This window comes from Aspergillus versicolor (genome assembly GCF_001890125.1).
Source record: "Aspergillus versicolor CBS 583.65 unplaced genomic scaffold ASPVEscaffold_2, whole genome shotgun sequence".
NCBI classification, from domain to species: Eukaryota; Fungi; Ascomycota; class Eurotiomycetes; order Eurotiales; family Aspergillaceae; genus Aspergillus; species Aspergillus versicolor.
Window position 1 is genome coordinate 4479486 of NW_024467525.1, and position 20453 is coordinate 4499938.

Sequence of the window (20453 nt, forward strand, 5' to 3'; positions counted from 1 at the left end):
GTCTCGTCAACTTTGCGTCCAACATCTGACCATCCGGACAGTCGCAGCCTTCAAGCAAGAGACGAAATATCACGGTCGCCTGCGATGGCTGTCGCACGCGAAAGATCCGCTGCGACGGCATCAAACCACAGTGTGGGCCCTGCTGGCGGCGGCAGGCCTCATGTTCTTACAACAGCGACAGTGCGAGGAAGAGCCGGCATACAGAAATCACTGGCACTGCATCTTCCAGTGAAGGTAACCGCAATTCACGCCCACGAGGTTCAAAGTCACCTTCGAGCTCGAGGCAGAGCGGGATAACCGCTATGGGGATAACATCCGATCGCCGCGGCGGACCGTCGGAAACTCGAGATGAGTTCTTTGGAGAGTCTTCCATTGCCTCATTTCTAGACGAGATCAAACAGTCTGCAATAACGGACCCAGCGCCAGAAAAGGACAGCGCCGTAGACACGAGTTTCAACGTGTCCTCATCTTCTCTGCCAGGCATAGAGGAGTCCAAGTCTGCAAAACCCCAGAAGTTTCCTTCACCACCGCGGCAGCTTGCGGACTATCTCCTCAAATGCTACTTTGACAAAATCCATAGTCTATACCCTTTTATTCACAAGCCGTCATTTCTTCGTGCATATAATGCTCTATGGACACCTGAGGGGAGAACCTATACGGACGGATCGTATCCTCGGATGGGACTGGGTGATCCAGATGTACTTCCCTCCACATTCCATTGCGCACTGAACATCCTCCTTGCCCAAGGATGTCACTTTTCAGAGCTACATCCCTCAGCCCGTGATGCTACCGCGGACGAGTTTGCTCGGCGATCTGAACAGCTTCTCAAAATCACCTCGCTGGACAAAGAAAACCTGGCTCTTGTACAGACACTGCTCGTAACATCGCATTACTTGCAAGGAGGTGACTCGTCTTCCAGATGTTGGAACATCATCGGGCTTGCATGCCGAATAGCGCAGTCGCTTGGAATGCATTCGCTAAAGACGGACCGGGGCAGGGCACCGGCAGAGATCCAAATGAGGAGGCGCGTCTGGCACGGATGTATTATGCTTGATCTGTAAGGTTCGCCCTTTCATTTGACTTTTAAGACATCTAAACTGTTCAAGCTCAAGCAGCATGATGCTAGGGCGCCCCCCTATGACCAATGCATCAGTCGTTCCTCTTCCAGAGGCCATCAATGACGAGAATCTTGACTCTCTTCGCCAGTCTTCCCAGACCTCACTGAACACGGTATCCCATACAGAGAACTATGTAAGGACTCTGCAATTGTACAAAATACTGAGGAGGACTTTATATGAGATGTATGACTTATGGGAGGACAAGCTGGAGCAGCCAGGGCAGAGAAAGACCAAAAACAGTCAGGCCCAGATTGCAATGGATCTGGAAGCGGATCTTGAGGGCTTCAAATCGCAGCTTCCCGTACAGCTGGCATGGGATCATAGGCAAGGGCCTGCGCCGTTAGCAGAACGCCTATCTCGCGAAAGCAACCTTCTCAGGGCCAGGTATGGGTGTTTCACTCTGTTCACTTGAGCGAATACTGAGTGCTTCGGACAGGTTTCTTCATCTCAGAATACTAATACTGCGTCCCACTTTGGTTTCATTTTGTCATGAAAACCACCACGCACAGTACCCGACTTCTGCCCCTAACACGCAACCAGGCCGACCCACAGAACCGGAGAGCAAAATCCTCAGTGAATTGAGGCTTAGCTGCTCGACGTCTTGTGTCGAAGCTGCCATTCAGTTGGTTCAACTCATGAATGACATATCGAGCACCGAGATGGCCAGTGTGTGGTGGTATAGTGTATTCTGTACGCGCCTCTCCCTACCGGTACCTTCGTACCTGTCTCTTGGTCGCCTACCTATAAATTGGCACTCGCTGATCCTTGTTTGCAGATACATTTACTGCCGGCATTGTTCTGGTGTTAGCTCGTACCAGCCCTATCATTGAGGCCAAGTTCTCCAATCAGATATTGGATGACTCCTGGCGAACTTGCTGCCACTGTTTAGAGAGCATGAGCCGGTTTAGCAAATCTGCAGAGATTTGCGCCTTTAGCCTCCAGAAAATACTATCTGCAGTTTCAGTAAGAGACACCACGCCTAGTGGACCACGCCATATTCCTGAGCCGCCGTCTCAAAATTTGGTCGAGACCGTTCCCCAAGCAACAATTGGAAACTCATATATGGCCAATTGGCCGCGATTTACAAGCATGCCGCTCGGCGATCCAATGCCGAGCGTCGAAAACCACGGGACAGGCACAGAACAAGATTTTATTAATGTGCCGGATCATGATACAACTGGCTATCTATGCAACGGCCAGGGATCGCAGGACTTTTCTGGGTCTTTGTGGGGAATGATGTGGGATGATTCATGGCTGACTGCCCCTTTTCTCTTCTGAATAATATTATACCGCATCGAGAATAACCAAGATCTAATGTCATCACTTTGTTTCGCCAACCCAGCGGTTCGAGTACGTGAAGTTAGTCGCCAGCCCGGTCCCAAGTAAGTCGGAAGTCGGCATACCGATTCGAAACTTTTTTGTTACGCTCCGATACAATACTGGTACAACCCGGACCCAACAGCGTTCGCCACCCGCAGCACCCCGTCCAATAGCCATCTTCGAAAGCTTGCGCGCCGTCACAGTGTGCCGAAGGAACCAACTCTCCCGATTCTAAAGTTACTTCGTTACGCTCCGATACCACCCCGATACAAACCAGAAACCCAAGACGATCACCACCGCAGCGCCCTATGCATGATGGCAACTGTTGCCTCTAATCAGTCCCGTCTGAGAAGCTTGAGCGCCGTTAAGGTATGCCGATGGATTTGATCGTGCCGGTGGTACCTGGAAAACAGCTATATAAAGCTTCCAAGAGGAACTCAACCTAATCCCATCCCTCAAACACTACTTACTATACAAAACTCATCCTTTCTACGAAGCTCAATCTATCGAACTATATATTACAAAGAGAGACCCCTAGCCACACCCACAGCAGGCCATAATGTCCGACTCGATCAAAGCAGACGTGTTCATCTCTGGCGGAGGTCCCGTTGGCCTCCTTATTGCATACTCGCTTGCTCTACAGGGCGTTGATGCCGTTCTTGTGGGTAAGAAACTTTCCTGCCTGCGGACCCTATTCAATATTTATAGAAAGAAAAGACGACATGCTAACCAAATAAAATCAACAGAACAGCGCGACAAAACCCAACAAGCAATGTACGGCCGCGCAACGACCCTGTACCCTCGCACCCTGGAGATGCTCGACCAGCTTCAGCTCCTGGACGAACTGAACCAAATCGGGTATGTGGCGCGGAACAGCATCACATACGACAAGGACGGGCGGCGGGTGACGTCCCGGGGATGGCATCTCATGTTTGAGCGCATGCATGGGACTTTCTTGGATTACTGCCTGAACATCCGGCAGAAGTTCTCGGAAAATGTGATTCGCGATGCGTTTAAGTCTATTGGGGGCGAGCCTTATATTGGGTGGAAGCTGGAGGGGTTTTCGATTGATGACGCCGCCGAGGATGAGTACAAGGTTGTCTCGAACATAGTGGAAGTGAATTCGGGGAGGAAATTGGTCGTGAGAAGGTATGCTTCTAATTTTGCATGATTTATGTTCCAGCAAAACAGTGTTATCTAACCAAACTTCATAGTAAATACATAGTCGGCGCTGACGGCGGCCACTCCCTGGTCCGTCGACTGGCCAATATTCCCCTCGACGGTGACCAGACTGAATTCAAATGGGTCCGGATCGACGGCCGATTCAAGACCAACATGCCAGATTCTGATCTGGGTTTTGCATCTATTGAGTCGGAAAACCACGGCAACGTCCTCTGGGTGCAACTGGACCACGGCGTGAAGCGGATTGGATTCGCATTGACGGAAGAGATGTTAGCCAAGTATGAAGGAAAGTTTGGACTAGAGGTAGCCAAGGCGGAGGCTACCAAGTCTATGGCGCCGTATTCGTTGCAATTTGAGTCTATCGAGTGGTGGACTCTCTATAGGTGAGTGACTTTGGTTATCCCGATCTTGTCCGAAGCATGCGTGCTGATTATAAACAGTATCAGCCAGCGCGTAGCAGAGACTTTCTTCAGCAATGACCGGATCCTGCTGGCCGGCGACGCATGCCACACTCACTCCTCAGGTGCAGCGCAGGGCATGAACACCGGTATCCACGATGCCGTCAATCTATCGTGGAAGATTGGCGGGGCAGTCAAGGGCTGGTACAACGCGTCCAAAGTGCTTGCCACCTATGACGCCGAACGCCGTCCTGCAGCGCAGCACCTCATCGACCTCGACAAGACCTTCTCCGCAACCATCTCTGGCCGGGTTCCAGAGGCGTACAAGAGTCTGGCCCTCGACGCTAACGCGCTTTTCTCCAAAGTATTCGACGACACGATCCAGTTCAACATTGGCCTGGGCATCAACTACGATGCGAACATAATCAACAAGTCGCCTAAGGCTACCATGACCACCAGTGGGTGGAGGGCACCAGACGCGTTGGTTTACGCGCCAGGCTCGCGCATCCCAACTCGTCTCTTTCGATTAACCAACAACACGGGTGTCTGGTCTGTCATTGTTTTTGCTGGCCGGCCTGATAGGACACAGCCATATCTTGCCGGGGCTGTGCAGACGTTAGGAGACTTGAGTGCGTCGGTTCCAGATGGGATGATACGATTCTTTACCCTCGTCTCCCAACCGTATGGAGGAGGCGACCAAGTTTTTGATATCCCCAAGGTTGGCAAGTTGTACTTTGATTCTGAACGATCGGCGCATACGGCCTATGCGGCTTCTGACACTACGGGTTGTATTGCTGTTGTCAGGCCGGATGGGATCTTAGGCTGTGCAACACGGCTGGATGATGTGGATAGTATTTCTGGCTACTTTAAAAAGTTTACTACTCTGAAGAAGTAACATTCGCCAGATTTGGGTGTGGATGTGATCTGAATGAGTCAATGAACACCCCAGGCCAGGTGCTATGGTTTACTGCAAAGCACCAGAGCAATGATTTATAGCATTTGTTGGCTGTATTGCCCAACTCCATTAGTGTCGATAATTCAGTATTGACCATGGGTACCTCAATAAACTAGTAGTATAAAATCTACATTAACAGTCTAGGCCAAACTATTCCAGTACACTTGATAAAAACGCACGATTTTGATTATCCCGGCACACCAGGTAATCATGCTCTGGATCCCGTTCAGCAGGGTGAGGTCGTGGTAAACTCCACAGCCACCCCGGATCAGTTGGACCAGGAAGGATCTGAATCCGAGGCGGAGAGCAGTGTCAATGAGTCCTTATACAGTGTCGAAGAGGTTGTATCCAGTAATGCGACTTCCTCGGCATTATTACGCCCTAGATACTTTCATTGCAGTTTCCTTGTGGAGCCTGAAAGCTCTCGACGCTATAATTAGACTAAGCGTGGGATTGAATATATTTTGGACTGCGCTATCCCGTTGTTCCGGTGGGGTTACAGCCGCGTAGGGTTCGCTACTCTACATAACTATCTTAGATTGAGTTTGATAGCGACAGATATAGGATCGGGTATTTAAGCGCTTTTTTTCTCCCCTAATTAGTACAATAATTGTACAGGCTTCTTGCTATGACGTAGTATGCCACGTTAGTCGATAGACGAAAAGGATAAGCTCGTTTCCATGCCCTGGTCTTGTATTTGAGCAACCATACTGGCGGCAGATGGTGAATTCCCAGCAGCATACCTTACCTCTCTTCAGACAGCTCTACACCACTACTAAAAGATCCTGAGCCAGCACACACTAGCATACCGCTCGGATGGAAGTCGAGCAATCTGCTTTCAAACTTGCTATCAGGATACCAGCTTGAGAACTAGCTAATAATATAGTTGCGCGTCAATTCTGCATTTGACATCTGACCACCCTGGCAGTCCAATACACTGGCAGTCATATGCCAAACTCTACTCAAGAACCAAATTTTTCAGTCCGAGATAAAGGCTCAGCTCATTGAGTAGAGATTCCCGTCACCTGAAATCTGAAGATGAGGCAGCTAGGTCAGAGACGGAAATCATTGAAGGATCTACCCGGAGTCGCCGCTGAATTGCGCAGACAATTTAAGAGAAGAAGGGAGTACCCTCTTAGGAATCGGGACTATTCGGTCGCTTGTATGCACTGCGCGGAGATACAAATTGTTCCAAAGACTCTCTCCTCTTGAACCATGGACACGCGACGACCGAACGCGACCACGTGACGTCAATTACGATTAAATGATGATTGGGAATAGTCTTGTTTCCTGTTCGCCCCATCGTGGACGGTGAATTTGAACTGCCGACTATGCTGGGAGGCCGAAGCGATGGGATTGTTATTGTCATTGCTGTGATGCTCGCAGTATCTCTGGTAACTGTCTGTCTTCGGTGTTTCGTGCGTCTACAGGTTGTCAAGGCCTTTGGGTGGGATGATGGCCTCATGGTTATTGCAATGGCAAGTTCGAATTTGTGATATATAAAAGCGGTTCACTTACCTTCTCTGACTCTGCTTAGATCTTCAACATGGTCTTCGCCATCTGCGGCATTTTTGGGGCCACATCCGGTATCGGCAAGGAAATGACATACTTTGAGCATCGTCCAGCAGACTTTCGCCGTGCCATGTTTGTGAGTGATATACACCCCTGTGCAAGCCCTGCCTGGTCAGCCCTCACACGAGGATCCATAGTGCTGGTGGTTGGGTCAAATATTCTACACCCTGTCAACCACGGCCATGAGACAATCCATTGTCATCCAGCTCTTTCGCTTCACCTTCGAGCGTGTGTATGCCATTACACTTTACGTGGTTTCGGCGCTTTCATTTGCAGTGGGAATGGTCTTTTTGTTCTTCACAGTCTTCCAATGCAGCCCTGTCGAATACTACTGGGAGCGCCTGACCATGCAAGGCCACTGCTTGAACAGCAACCTCCTGACAGACATCACGTACTTTTACAGCGCTGTGGCAGCGGCATGCGACCTGACGATTGGCCTCTTACCCGCCTTGTTGATACGTCACCTAAGAGCCAGCCATAGTACAAAGATTGGTGTTTCCGTGATTCTTGGAATTGGCTGCCTGTGTGTTTTCACTACCGACTTGTGTTCGAGTAGAAGTGACTCTGCGTCTAGTGCGAGCGCCGCCGTAATCGTCCGTATTCCCTTCCTGAGCTCTCTGAAAAGTGACGAGTTTCTGCGTACGCAACCCCCCCACCTCATACGCCACTCACCTCTAACCGTCATGGCAGATGCAACGAGCCAGGTCGCTATATGGTCCAATATCGAAGCAGGTCTGGGTATTACAGCTGGAAGTCTGGCGCCATTACGGCCACTTTCACGCAAATGCAGACTGCGGCCCTGTCTCTTAAGAGCCAGTTAGTCGTGTTCAAGACTAAGAGTTTCCTAGTACTACCTAATAAGCGATGGGAAGCCGAGCTCGATTTTATACCAGGGCCAGACAGCCAAGCATTCAATCCCCCCAGTGTCAGGACCAGCACTTATTCCTGTCCGACCACCTAATGATATAGTTTGCGGCGGAATAGGTCCTACCCCATGCTTTTTATCCATGTATCCATATAAACGTTTATAGTATATTATACTAACTAAACCTGCTATTCCCTGTTATACTCTAAAATGGGATGGCGGACCCATCCCGTGTGGCTGAACTCGTAATGGATGAGACGACGACCACACAACGAGTGAATGTGACGTTTGCCCTACAAAACATGACTTGCTCTTACCAACCAAGGGGGCGGGTGGCCCATATGGAGGGTATTCTACTGCGACCCCCTGAAAACCACCGGGGAAACGAGAGAACAGTGGGTTAAGGAATTGACTGTTTGAAGAGGAAGATTATCACCGAGCACTTCTCACCAAGGAAAGTCGATGTGAAGCATCGAAGACACAGATGGCAGAGTATACTTAGCTTCCTTCGTCGACCCATCTCTCGTGCTAGGGCGTCCTGTTTCTGCCGCTTAAGAAGCTGGTTCTAATGCTGGGCTACTTGGGCTTCAGTCCTGCCGAGGAATTCCATGACCAACCCTGATGGCTTTTATGCTGAAATTGGTCGGTATGCTGTTTCAGGTGTTTGTGTATTACCTGGGGCTTCATAGCAACAGCTCTGGGCTCTGTCTAGTTTGGTGTGGTGTGACTTTCAACTGCGTTTCCCTGCCGTAATACAACTACATCGGTCTACTGACAATGAATAACAGCGCACCAACAGCTGCCTTCACCCAGCCTGTACTACGCTAATGCTAATATCCCCTGGCGGCTGTTGCCCTAACAGGGGGTAGTTGGAAAGGCCGCGTCATCAGTTCAGGCTTGGCGGCTGGATTTTAGAGGGCTTCAGGCTATTCAGGCTCAGGACTCGGAACAGTATATAAATATATATTATAATAAAAACAAAAACATACAACAGCTGGGATTCGCATGTGGTCACCCACCATACTACTAACCAGCCGGCGTGTGGCTTAAGTACGGCTGAGCGGACGGGAAGCCCTGTTTTCCACACCCTGTGGTCGTATGTACTGTCTACAACTAAACAGAGGTTGATAGCTGACCCACTGATTCTTTATCACTGAGCATCCTCGAGGGGGGAAAATGGTCTTTCTATATTATTAGGGCGCGAATATATCTCTTAATAGGGTACCAGCACTTCGCAGAGCTAGGTAAAAAAAAATGCGATGGAGTTAATTTAGTCTTAATTAATTTTCCCAAAGCTGGATGGTTCAAGGGGTATCGTGAGCAGAGGCTGTTGGTATATATATAGTGTCACCGCTCCCCCCAAAGTGCGATTGGAGCTTCACAGTGGGCATTGGTTGTCACCCCTTCAAGTATTGAATAAATATGGTGCAATTTTCTTTGTTTAGTGGGTTATGGCGAGTATGAAGGGGTGCCTTCCTTGCGTCCACGAACTTTCAGGCAGTAACCGAACATATAGGCTATTATATTTAATATTGCTATCCAACACCCATTTCCAGCCAACAAGGCTAAATTCCAAAGTGTGGAAGCCACCTCCAATGAGAACAGGTTTATTAAAAGTTGATTTCCATCGGCCCGTTTCGATGATACAAGATTCAACCAACTATTCAAGTCTTAAAGAGTTCGATATACAGCCTGTCGAACAGCGAACTTCCTGTAATCGGCTGCTGTCCGAGCGCGGGCTGCTTTGCCCATGACAAGCAATATAATTGGCAGAAGGGTCATGATCAATGAGATTAATGCAATGCAGATGAATGTATTCTGGATGCCGAGGTTGTTAACCCACGGTGTGAATACAAACATGATGAGAACGGAGATCCCATTGCGGACGAGGATTACGCCAACAAGAGCATCACTAAGAATCTGGGGAAATTGTTGCTGGATTAGCCTTGCAGCTTCACAACTACAGACCAGAGTATCTGTTGGGAATTGGGTCTCACTCACATCAGGATAGCAGTCAGTTAAGTAGGTCAGAGCGATATCACCGGCCATTGAAAACCCGACGCCGAAGATGGCGTACCCCACAGCTAGAACAATCCATGGCAGGCTCTTAATATCCCACAAGTTGATCATTAGTATGAGGATTTACTCTTAGATAGCTGGCGCATATTCACCTTTGCAAGCCCTAGGCCGAACATTAAGATCCCCCCAGTACATAGAAGGGATCCTACCAGGGCAACCCATAAACGCATTTCAGGTTCGAAGACTCCCCCGTTTCGTCTTGAAAGCCAGAGGATAGACCAGTCGCTAAGGGGCGCGCCGAAGATAGTACCGATTATTGTTCCGATCAAAGCAGAGATCATGAACAGACCCACTGAGGAGGAAGCGAATGAGTACGGGGGGTCAAGCATGAAGTAGGAGGCAGCTGAGCTGATGACAGCGAACCAGGCTAGAAGTAAGCCGTAGGTCACTGCCGCGTAAGCGACAGCAGGAAATGTAAAGAGTACCCTGACAGGAAGATAGAAGTGTTGGCGAATGGAGACGTCGGATTTCGTGACAATGGCCAAGCGTTTGGATAAGGGGTTCCGTGGAGGAGTGGCTGGGTCGGAGGTCGAACGAATTGACATCTCTTCGAGATGTTCGTGAGAAGACATCTTTGGCAGCCCGTCCTCATGAACCACGGACGCTGGCCTTCGTGGAGTCTGGACAGCCGAGATGGGGACATACTTTGTTTCCTCGAAGAAGCAACAAACGAGAACAAAGTTGAGCCCTAGAAAGATCGTAGTCCACCACCACATCCATCGCCAGCCCTGGCTGTCAACAATAAATCCAGCCGCCACGGGGCCTCCAAATGATCCAACGCTTTGCATCAGAAGAAAGAGGCCGTTCAGCCGGGCATGCTGGTGAAGGAAAAAGAGATCCACGATTGTTATCATGACGATTGCTTCGCTGATGGCGCCCCCGACCCCGGAGACCAGATTGGCTGCAATGAGCTCGCCGCCGGTATTGAGACATGCTGACCAAATTGCTGCCATGAGTTGAATCAACGAGCTCAAGATATAGAGCGGTCGGCGGCCGTATTTGTGTACAAAGGGCATGAATAATAGGCAGCCGACCGCCAGCCCGGCGTTGTTTGTAGCGACGGCATTGTTGAGAGTTGCATAGGAGATACCAAGGTCCAAGTATGACTCAAACGCGACTTTGAGAATGTTCAACATCACAAATGTAAAGAAGACATAGAAACAAGTGAGGCCGAAGTTGACGGCTTTCCGCCATCGGGACCAGTTCAGGGGGTCATTGGGGTCGTTGGTTGGGGTGGGATGAAGGATAGGCGAGCTGGTGGATCCTAGTCACGATTAATGGAACAGTTCATTTTACAGGCGTATACGAGTAGTTACCTTTTGCCAGGGTTACCGTTCCAGGCGGCCCCGGTTTATCTTGGAAGTCTGCCTCCGCCATGTGTCCGCGATGACCTCGTTGCGCTGCCATCGTGTCTTCGTACAAGTAGACAATGAAGTAGTCTTCTAGTCTTCACAAATCCCTGGCTGATTAAGTACATCTTACTCCCCGCATGGTATCAGAGCAGGGCCCACACACTGCAGCCTGGAAATCGACCAATCCGCAACAATTGCGCGGCGGACTGCAGACAAGATCAACACTACGCCCGCGCATACAGGGAACTCTGGGGTAGGCAGATGGGGTCAAAGCTTATCAACCGGGCCGGTAGCGCTCTGACCTCGACCCCGGCATGAACCCCAGAAAGGCATGACAGCTAAATATGCGGATACTGCCTGCTGTCCCGTAGTGGTTGCCGATTGGCTTTCCGGCTATTGGGGACTGCCATAATGAATCACTGCTGACGGAGCGCTAGGCCGCTAGACCAAGAACCTTGCAAGGCTGGCTGCTAGCCAGCTATCTCGAACAACTGCGCCACCGGATCGGCTACCCTGGTTCATGTGGCCTGCCGTAGCAGAGCGTCCCGGTATCGCCACTTCCTCGTCTCATCGCCGACATTGTTCGAATTCCCTCCAGGGTTGATTGCCGACGATTCTGAGCTACGATGCTGCACTCGAATGATCAAGTTGTCCCGGGCCATGTCCAGAGATCTAGTGCACGGTTGAGAACGAGAAGTGGATGTGGCGAATGTAGGCCCAGGCCGTGCACTTGTCGCGGTGCGATGCATGTTAACCACGCGCAGGTCGGCAGCGCCGGAAGAAGTGCGATGAGAAACGGCCCCGATGCGGAGGCTGTACCCGAAATGGCTTTGGATGTCGATGGCCCAGCGAGACGCAGCCCGTTGATCGACGACGGTGTCCTAGAAAAGCAGATGGCGGAATCCAGCCAGTGGACACGGTAGCAGGGCTGTCCCTGCCGCCCCCTGTAAGCATGCCTGCACCATTTCGCAGCAGTGAGCACCTGCGGATTTACCGATACTTCGCGCACTCCATAGCACCCAAACTTGTTCGGCAGACCGCCTTGTCCAGGTATTCCCATGAACTACACATCGTCCGTCTTGCCCTGGCTCACCCACCTCTCATGGGAGCTCTAATTGCCACTGCTGGGATGAGGATCTCGTCGCAGTCACCCAACTCCCGGTCGCTAGCTTTACAAAGTTATTTGTTTTCTATTTCGAGCCTGAGGACGGGTCTGATGGAGGGACGGTATGCCGGCACCGAGGATTGGCTTCTGGCCACCACTACCTGCTTGTGTCTTTTTGAAGTATGACCCTCTACACAAACCCCTTGCTCGCACAGCTCAGGCTAAATTTTACGTCAAGAACTCTCGCTGCGATGCGATGCCAAATGCGGGGGCTCATGTGTTGGCCTCGGGTCGGATGTTGTCTCTTCGCAGACCAAAACCCCGAAACGCCTCGCAAGAGGCCGTGGTCTTCGAGCGCATCTGCGTGGAGTCATTTCTGTACCACGCTGCCCTTCTTACGCTGTTTGACCCTTCCGTCAACTGCCTGCCACTTACCAGGGAAGGTCTCAGTCTGGAGCCCTACTTTTCAGATCCGGATCACCCAGACGACGTCCCACCGGGCACCTTGACGTCAACCCAGCCGGTTCTGGATGCGTCTTTTAAGTTCTACCTGTTTATTGTAGATGTTATAAAGTTGGCTCGGTCATCTCTTCTGGCAACCACTGCCGATTCTGAAGCCTGGTATCGAGCGGAAGACACGGTAGCGCATTTGGAGACGACCATTAACAACCAACAGATGTCCAATTCAGAAAATCACGTCGGACGGCTTTATACTGTGGCAATCCGAATTCTACTTATATACGCAGAGCCAAAGCGCTCCATGCTCGATTGGGTCAAGCTGATGGAATTATATCTTCTCCGAGGTCTTGAAATCATTACAAAACTGGCTGTTGACGAGTGGTTTTCGTACTATTATTTGTGGCCGCTATTGGTTGTGGGCTCAGTGGCAGTCATACCTGGAGAGAAGCAGATCGTCCGAGCGAAGCTTTCCCAGGTATCTGCCTCACGTCAAAGCGGTCCTATTTCCCTGGCGCAATATCGCCTGTCGAAAGTCTGGAGAGCAGGTGCTCAATATAATGACTCTGATCGTGGGCGAGTTGTTTCAAGGCAGCTTCGGGCGTTGCTAAAGGATGATTGATGGCTTCAGTATTCTACTCCTGGCTAGGTTGGTTGGCTTGTATCTGACATCAGAGCTGTGCACTACAGCCTATCAGGCTTCAAAAGCATATGACACATTTATGTAACCACAGTCCACGAGTTAAAATCCCGTCCCCGTAGAATTAGACTCTCAACAGTCACATATTTACCGTTGCTTTCATCGCTGTGCTCACAGTCTTCGCATCTTGGACCAGCTTTTCGTCTGCCATCGGCCTGCCTATCAGATGGATGTGACACGGCGCGCCTTCGATTTGCTCTGCCCGATCTACTGTCGTCAGTGGATAAAGCAGGATTAATTCAAAGGCGCAACTTACAGTCTGGCACATAGGGGACGTCGCGCCAATACGCTTTGTCCGCTACCTCATTGGCCGCACCAACTGGGATAACGCACGCCGGATGCTTTTGCGCCGTTAGTAGAAGCAGGGAGATGAGAGGACGGATACTCACATTAATCAGGTTCCAGAGAACGGTATATACCGGAATCCCGTAAGTATCGTGAGGAACGGATGTGCTTTGATATGCGGCGCCTAGGAGCAGATCAAGCTTGTTTTCAACAAACATCATGCGTGCTTCCGTAGCGAACTGACCACGGGCTACATTCAAATCAAACAGATTCCTCAACGTGGGCTCCGTCGTCGGCTCGCTGAGGTCATAAGTGACCTTGAGCGAAGGAATGAATGGCTCCCCCGCCTGCGTTATGTGGCGCAGTGCGGTTCGATCCGGGTCGAGCCCAAAATACCGCAATGCGAGTGAATTCGCGCCGGAGACCGACGGCGCCTGTCCTGCGAGGTCGATGACCCGGTGTCCGGCTGCAGTCAGCGCCTTCACTGCGGCGTCGAGGGTCCGTCGCATTGGTGGATGTAGCGGGAGAGATGGGTCCTCGGGGAGAAGCCCTATTGTAAGCCTCTCCTTTTGCGAAACAGCAGACCAAGGAACGCCGAGTGCGAAGTCGTCCAGGTCGGCAGGGTTCGAGTTGAGTACAACTTTGAGAAAGAGCTCTGCATCGCGGATGGAATGGCACAAGGGTCCCGCGGATGGGAGTATGCCCGTCATACCAGGCCGGCCGGCAGACGTTTGACCTGCATATGGAACACGGCAGGCGGTGGGTTTGAAACCAAATACGCCGCAGCAGAGGGCAGGTATGCGGATGGACCCTGCGATGTCTGTCCCGACGCCTAGGATGGAGCCTCTCATTGCTACCAACGCGCCCTCTCCACCGCTGCTGCCACCGGCGGTTAGGCTCCGGTTGTGTGGGTTGAGTACACGGCCGAAGACATTGTTATGGGAGTCTGGAGTCATCATCGTCTGGGGCACATTGGTTTTGACGTAGAGAACAGCCCCAGCGTTGTTCAGTATCTCAACCAAGGCCGAGCTTGTCGATGATGGGGGTCGGTCGAGGAATCCGACAAACCCAAGCGTAGTCGGAACATCGGGGACATTGAACGACTCTTTGATACTGATGGGTAGTCCGTGTAGGGGCCCTGTGGTTGTCCCGGTTCGAGCGAGTATTTCGTCCAGCTGCTTTGCCCGAGCTAGTGCTTTGTCGAAGAACATTTCCGTCAAGCAGCAAGTCACCTGCTGCGCAATTGCTGCCCGCTTGCAGAATGCCGCCGTGACCTCAACAGAGCTGAAGTCACCAGCAGCAAGCTTTTGCAGCAGGGCTGTGGCATCGTAGTCTTCGGTAATGTGGATTTCTCTCTCGGTCAGGATCCCAGATGTCTTGGGCACATTCAGGACGTTCGTCGAGGAGTTGCGAAGAATATCGGTTGGTAAAATCCATTCTCGTGGAATGACTGCTGCAGTCTGAGCTTGCTTGCTCTGGACTTTTTGCTCCCACGCTGTGATAGCCATGTTTAGAAGAGCCTTGGACCTGCCTCTCGAGCGTTTCGAGCTTCAACAACAAACTTTAGCAAAGTAAGTGGCACCACCGGTGATGACTGGCATGTGAAGCATGTCGAGCATGTCGAGTGATCCTCTGCGGAGATTTATAGGGCCAGACATGGGACGCAGCGCTCGAACGATGGCACTGGCGCTCCAGGTAAACCGACTGTTATGAGTGGATCTGTCGACCGTCCAACCAGGTCGATTTGCGCGGCGCCTCTACTACCGGTACCGGAACGGCAGTGCCTGCATTGAATCGGAGGGTGGTTTGCGCATTCATCGCCTTCTTCTCTCCGCACACACGCGACCCCTCTGTCTCGAGCAGGCTCCGCCACATCTCCCGCTGAGAATATGCATATTATGGCAGCGTTCCCGCATACTCGGCCTGCTCGTCCCCCAAACCTACTTTTGAAGAGGTTCATCGAAACATTACTTAAACTATGGGGAATCACAGGGACCAGGTACGGCGCGTGATCAGTGACTATCTTGCGGGCTTGGACCAGTCGTTGCAACGCCTCAATCTCGATGTAAGCGCCTATCCTCTAAATAACCCCAATTCCCATCCCTTCCGGCCAAGGGCGCCTGCAATTTAACACTGTTGCCTAGATACACGGCAACCCCGAGCTTGCCTATGAGGAGCACTACGCGCATGACACTATAAGTACATTTCTGGGACAGCTGGATGTAGTGGTTACTCGCAGTGCGTACGGGCTAGCCACCTGCTTTGAGGCGACCGGTGGCTCCGGGGGACGCTGCGTCAACTTCAATGCCGAGCTCGACGCCTTGCCAGGGATCGGACATGCATGCGGGCATAATCTCATTGCCACCGCTAGCGTGGCAGCCTTCCTCGCCCTGAGACACGCCATTGCGGAGTTTGCGGTGCAGGGTCGAGTTCAACTGCTGGGGACCCCTGCCGAAGAGGATGGCGGAGGGAAAATCGGTCTGCTAAAGGCGGGCGCTTACGAGAAGGCCGATGTATCGCTGATGGTGTAAGTGACAGGTCGCCTTGTTCAGACTAGTAATTTTGCGCTGATGCAAGACGGTTTTAAGGCACCCCATGGCCGAGTCCAGCTTCCGTGACCGCGGTGTAGTTGGCGCCGCTGGCCAAAGGTCCATTGCTTGCCTCGATCTGGTGTGCACGTATACCGGAGTAAGCGCCCATGCAGGAGCTAATCCTTGGGAGGGTGTAAATGCACTGGACGCCTTTGTCACAGCATACATGAACATCTCTGCTCTGCGTCAGCAGATACAGCCGCAGGATAGGATTCATGGGACAATTCTGGAGGCTCCTCAAATTACCAATGCGATACCTGAGAAGACAGTGGCGAAGTTCTCTGTTCGAAGCACCACCATGAGTAGCCTGGCGCGTCTTGCTGAGCGTGTACGCCTCTGCTTGGAGGCTGGAGCCCTGGCCACGGGGTGTCATGCTGCTTTCGAGGATACCCCAGCATACGCGGACCTGCGCGTAAACGAACATCTGTGTGCGGAGTACCGCCGGTCTATGCAGGAGCAGGGAGAGACGCTATTGCGCGTGGAGGATGATGTTATGACGGGGTCGACCGACCAGGGGAATGTTAGCCATGCCATGCCGGCCCTCCATGGTATCATTGGCATCCCAGTTCCAAACGGCGCCCAGAACCACACTCACGAGTTCTGCGTGGCCTCGGGGCAGCTGGCTGCCTACAAAATCATGCTGAAAGCTGCTGCAGCTATGGCCATGACGGGCTGGGCATTCTTAACAGATGACTTGTTTTATGCGAGGGTGGAAAAGGCGCACGAGTAGACTAGCTCCTGGATAGTAGAGCAAGCAAGCATCAAATATATTTACTCTCCATGGGTGATGAAACCAACGTTCGAAAGCTCGCTCTAGGTTTGCTGGTTGGACTCTCTGGGGTTCAGACTCCGCCTGCCGTGTATTCTATCATCTACCGAGCCAAGAGACCGGGGCGAGGTTTCGAGCAGGCGGGGAAATAGCGACACAAAAGCTTTGATAGAGCAGACTGTGCGATTCCCCAGGCCTCGCCCCAGACCCACAATTTAGACATCCGCTTCCGGCTACCTACAGCCTATCACAGCGATTTGCGCGGTCTATGCACTCAGTGTTCTCTCCCCCGAACTGCGCAACCGTCCGGCATTAGGCAGTGGGCTGGAAGCCGAACCACCAGCACATGAATGGGGCAGTATCAATGAGGAAGAGGCAGTGCCTATCTATAAATGTGGCTGGACTTCAGCGGTTGTGTGAGTAGGCACGTTGTTCTTCTGTTTTCTTTTCACGCTTTAGTTCACCCAAATCTCATATATTTCAATTTCTTTCCTACTATGGTGTCTGGTCAAGAGGATCCCGTTGCGGATTGCAAAGTGACAAAGGACCAGCAACTGTTTGACCAGCTATCAGTCAATCAGATGGGAAATGTGGCGAATGTCGCGACTCCTGAAGCACGAAAGGTGCGCTGGAAGATCGACTGTGTGCTTCTCCCTTTGCTAGGTGTTTGCTACATGCTCCAGTTCCTGGACAAGCAAACACTGAGTTATGCATCCTTACTTGGGATCCTGGAAGATATCAACCTGGTCGACAGCCAGTTTTCGTGGACCGCGTCGATATTCTACATCGGTTTCATTTTCTGGTCCTATCCAACGGTGTATCTTTCTGTCCGGTTGCCCATCGGAAAGTACTTAAGCTGTACCGTGTAAGTGTTCGTTGACGAATTTGGGATTGCAATATGCATGCTAATCTCACTGTTATACCTTCAGAATTGTATGGGCGGCAGTCCTGATGTGCCACGCTGCGTGCCGCAGCTTTGCTACCCTGATGGTCACCCGTTTCTTTCTCGGGGCCTTCGAAGCCGCAATTGCCCCCGGGTTCTCGCTGATCACAGGAAAATGGTATACACGCGAAGAGCAGCCCCTCCGCTATGGGCTCTGGTTCGCCGGGTCTGCTGTAGCAAGTCTCTTCGGCGGCCTAGCCGCCTACGGGATTGGGCATATCGATGGTGCTCTTGTACCGTGGCAGTACCTGTTCCTCATATTCGGTGGGGTGACTGCTTTCTGGGGTACAGTAATGCTGCTTCTCCTCCCCGATAGCATCAACGACGCCCTGTGGTTACGAAAGGCCCAACGACAAGTCGCAGCTCACCGTGTGATGGAACCCTCGCAGAAAGTCCGGGGCGGTGGGTATAAGCCCTACCAGGTGGTTGAAGCGTTTAAGGACCCAGTTACATGGTGCCTATCGCTGTACTCATTCAGCGTCAATATCGCGAACGGCGGCTTGACCTCGTTCGGCTCTCTCGTCATCCAGGGATTTGGCTATGAGGGGATACAAGCGCTACTCATCCAAATGCCGACAGGCGCAGCCCAGTTGGGCTTTATTGTTGTCGGTGCCATCATATGCTCGTACTTTCGGAACATGCGTACTATCGTCATGTTTTGCTTCGCCGTCATCAGCATGGTGGGCATGGTGCTTATGTTTGCTCTCGACGAGAATAATCGATCCGGTCGCCTGGCTGGATTCTGCCTCAGCCTGGCATTTTCGGCGAGTATGCCCATCGCTTTGTCGCTGGTTACAAGCAACGTGGGCGGCATGACGAAAAAGGCCACCATCAATGCCTGTGTGCTGGTCATGTACTGTGCTGGGAACATTGTCGGCCCGCAGTTCTTCAACGTCGAGGATGCACCAAATTATCCCAAAGGCATCCGGGCAAGTCTGGCTGGCTTCTGTCTCGGAGCCTTTTTCGTCGCAGTTCTGCGCCTGTACCTGATGTGGACGAACGCCCGTCGAGACCGGCAGCCGAATATTGAAGAAAGCGCAGTACCGGACGAGGAGGATAAGACGGACTGGGAGATTCCATCCTTTCGCTATGTTTTGTGAACTGTTTGTTTACGTATATGATATACAGACAGCTGAGAGTGCATGATATCGCTCAGTAGTACCTGATTGTTGCAGTTGCAAACCGACTGAGAGATGTACCTATCAGCATCCGCTCTGGACCAGAAATATTGACATTGTTCATAGCTGCATGAATTACACTGGGAGTGATCTCCAACATCGATCCTAGTATTAATAGATACAGGTAGCGGCATTGAAGATGCTCAGGTTTTCTACCTAATGCCCCGCCCCAGTGCACGAGTATAAGCTACCAAAGACGGGGGCAGAAACTTGTTGGCCTGAGTTGGAGGTGATGGCCTCCTCCGTACGGTCGAGATAGTGGTTATATATAACGGTGGAACTGCTTCGCCCATGAGTAAGCTGAATGGGAGCTCCACTGGATATGTAACTACGTGATATTCTTTACTATGCGGGGACACTGTATTTGCAAGGTGAAACTGCCCGATTCTATATATCTAAATATATATTTTAGTAGGTAGCGAAGTAATTACTTTCTTTTTTTCTTTTGCTGTTGTTGAAAATCTACACCACAAGCTCTGAGACTGCTTCTTCGATGATAACCAAAGCCCTCTGAATCTCGTCTTTTGTCACGATGAGCGGGGGAGCAAGTCTAATGATGTTTTGATGTGTTGGTTTAGCCTGTTGGGTGAAGTTGTCAGCACTCGTTTTTCTCTTAACAGGATGAAGTCAGTATTTTACCAGCAAGCCCTTATCCTTCATGAGCATGCATACGTCCCAGGCAGTACGCCCGTTGGCAGCTTCTTCATTAATCACGATGGCATTCAGCAGACCTCTTCCGCGAACCTCCTGGATGAGGGGACTCCGTATTTGCTGCAAGCCGTCGCGAAAGATATCACCTAAGCGGCGGGCATTTTCAACCAGCCCCTCGTCACGTATAATCTCCAAGGCTCGCATGGCCACGGCGCAGCCCAGGGGGTTGCCACCGTACGTGGAGCCGTGTGTGCCAGGTTCAATACTTAACATCACATCGCGACGGCCCAACACGCATGAAACCGGATACATGCCCCCTGAAATTGCCTTTCCAAGAAGGACTAGGTCTGGCTTGATACCGCTCCACTCAAAGCAGAGATTCTTGCCTGTTCTGCCAATCCCAGTTTGGATTTCATCACCGATAAGGAGCACATTGTGCTCGTCACATAGAAAGCGTAGTTCCTGAAGGTAACTGTCGTCAGGAACGATGATGCCGGCTTCGCCTTGAATTGGCTCGATGAGGAATGCTGCAAGATTTGGACCAGCATGCTTAAACGCTTTACGGAGGGCATCCTTATCATTGTAGGTAATCGGAGTGTTTGTCCCTGGTATGCAATGGTCGATGTTGGGCAGATACGGACCATAGTTGGCTCGCGACTCTGGATCTGAAGACAGCGAAATTGCAGCGAACTAACATGCTGTTAGCCTTTACAGTCCACCCAGCTGGATTCCTGAACATACTGTCCGTCCGTGAAAGTTATTTGTAACTGTCAAAATAAGTGCTTGCTCTTGCTCGATCCCTTTGTTCTTATAGCTCCATTTTAGGGTTAGGGTTAGGGTTAGGGTTAGGGTTAGGGTTAGGGTTAGGGTTAGGGTTAGGGTTAGGGTTAGGGTTAGGGTTTAGGGTTAGGGTTAGGGTTAGGGTTAGGGTTAG

General features: G+C 51.4%; 9 protein-coding genes across 9 annotated transcripts; 6 read left to right on the forward strand and 3 right to left on the reverse strand.

The window, feature by feature from the left end:
* Positions 1–272: 272 nt before the first annotated feature.
* On the forward strand, positions 273–2396 carry ASPVEDRAFT_126202 (fungal specific transcription factor domain-containing protein; the record flags this gene model as incomplete). Its single annotated transcript, XM_040806342.1, has 4 exons — positions 273–958; positions 1107–1502; positions 1555–1808; positions 1894–2396. Coding segments are annotated over 4 exons (1839 nt in total), but the record flags the coding sequence as incomplete, so codon positions are not given.
* A 601-nt stretch (positions 2397–2997) lies between these two features.
* ASPVEDRAFT_123545 (uncharacterized protein) lies at positions 2998–4913 on the forward strand (the record flags this gene model as incomplete). Its single annotated transcript, XM_040806094.1, has 4 exons — positions 2998–3103; positions 3185–3587; positions 3653–4003; positions 4061–4913. 4 exons carry the CDS (start codon positions 2998–3000, stop codon positions 4911–4913), a joined length of 1713 nt encoding a protein of 570 aa, XP_040665321.1.
* A 1371-nt stretch (positions 4914–6284) lies between these two features.
* Positions 6285–7606, forward strand: ASPVEDRAFT_38967 (uncharacterized protein). The gene is made up of 5 exons (XM_040811806.1): positions 6285–6439; positions 6511–6621; positions 6683–7068; positions 7120–7184; positions 7236–7606. The coding sequence occupies exons 1-5, from the start codon at positions 6305–6307 to the stop codon at positions 7364–7366; spliced, it is 828 nt and encodes a 275-aa protein (XP_040665322.1). The 5' UTR covers positions 6285–6304; the 3' UTR covers positions 7367–7606.
* Positions 7607–9081: 1475 nt separating this feature from the next.
* ASPVEDRAFT_50977 (uncharacterized protein) lies at positions 9082–10625 on the reverse strand (the record flags this gene model as incomplete). The annotated part of the gene is made up of 3 exons (XM_040814402.1): positions 9082–9330; positions 9412–9516; positions 9582–10625. 3 exons carry the CDS (start codon positions 10623–10625, stop codon positions 9082–9084), a joined length of 1398 nt encoding a protein of 465 aa, XP_040665323.1.
* Positions 10626–11293: 668 nt separating this feature from the next.
* Positions 11294–13191, forward strand: ASPVEDRAFT_187825 (Zn(II)2Cys6 transcription factor). Its single transcript, XM_040809011.1, has 3 exons — positions 11294–11552; positions 11606–12126; positions 12185–13191. The coding sequence occupies exons 1-3, from the start codon at positions 11468–11470 to the stop codon at positions 13022–13024; spliced, it is 1446 nt and encodes a 481-aa protein (XP_040665324.1). The 5' UTR covers positions 11294–11467; the 3' UTR covers positions 13025–13191.
* ASPVEDRAFT_123322 (uncharacterized protein) lies at positions 13182–14895 on the reverse strand (the record flags this gene model as incomplete). The annotated part of the gene is made up of 3 exons (XM_040806072.1): positions 13182–13309; positions 13359–13443; positions 13492–14895. 3 exons carry the CDS (start codon positions 14893–14895, stop codon positions 13182–13184), a joined length of 1617 nt encoding a protein of 538 aa, XP_040665325.1.
* Positions 14896–15365: 470 nt separating this feature from the next.
* On the forward strand, positions 15366–16708 carry ASPVEDRAFT_81177 (M20 family metallopeptidase; the record flags this gene model as incomplete). Its single annotated transcript, XM_040816992.1, has 3 exons — positions 15366–15452; positions 15532–15914; positions 15976–16708. 3 exons carry the CDS (start codon positions 15366–15368, stop codon positions 16706–16708), a joined length of 1203 nt encoding a protein of 400 aa, XP_040665326.1.
* A 620-nt stretch (positions 16709–17328) lies between these two features.
* On the forward strand, positions 17329–18790 carry ASPVEDRAFT_187833 (uncharacterized protein; the record flags this gene model as incomplete). The annotated part of the gene is made up of 2 exons (XM_040809012.1): positions 17329–17612; positions 17677–18790. The coding sequence occupies 2 exons, from the start codon at positions 17329–17331 to the stop codon at positions 18788–18790; spliced, it is 1398 nt and encodes a 465-aa protein (XP_040665327.1).
* A 540-nt stretch (positions 18791–19330) lies between these two features.
* ASPVEDRAFT_126025 (uncharacterized protein) lies at positions 19331–20356 on the reverse strand (the record flags this gene model as incomplete). The annotated part of the gene is made up of 3 exons (XM_040806324.1): positions 19331–19447; positions 19508–20209; positions 20261–20356. Coding segments are annotated over 3 exons (915 nt in total), but the record flags the coding sequence as incomplete, so codon positions are not given.
* Between the last annotated feature and the right edge of the window lie 97 nt (positions 20357–20453).

Bases quoted from the DNA above. Each gene is read 5' to 3' on its own strand.
- ASPVEDRAFT_38967 (XM_040811806.1), top strand. From the start codon at position 6,305: ATGCTGGGAGGCCGAAGCGATGGGATTGTTATTGTCATTGCTGTGATG. The intron at 7,069-7,119 runs GTGTGTTTTCAC...CTCTGCGTCTAG, and splicing joins ATTCTTGGAATTGGCTGCCT to TGCGAGCGCCGCCGTAATCG. The intron at 7,185-7,235 runs GTACGCAACCCC...CCGTCATGGCAG, and splicing joins GAAAAGTGACGAGTTTCTGC to ATGCAACGAGCCAGGTCGCT.
- ASPVEDRAFT_187825 (XM_040809011.1), top strand. From the start codon at position 11,468: ATGCTGCACTCGAATGATCAAGTTGTCCCGGGCCATGTCCAGAGATCT. The intron at 11,553-11,605 runs GTAGGCCCAGGC...AACCACGCGCAG, and splicing joins GAGAAGTGGATGTGGCGAAT to GTCGGCAGCGCCGGAAGAAG. The intron at 12,127-12,184 runs GTATGACCCTCT...TTTTACGTCAAG, and splicing joins CCTGCTTGTGTCTTTTTGAA to AACTCTCGCTGCGATGCGAT.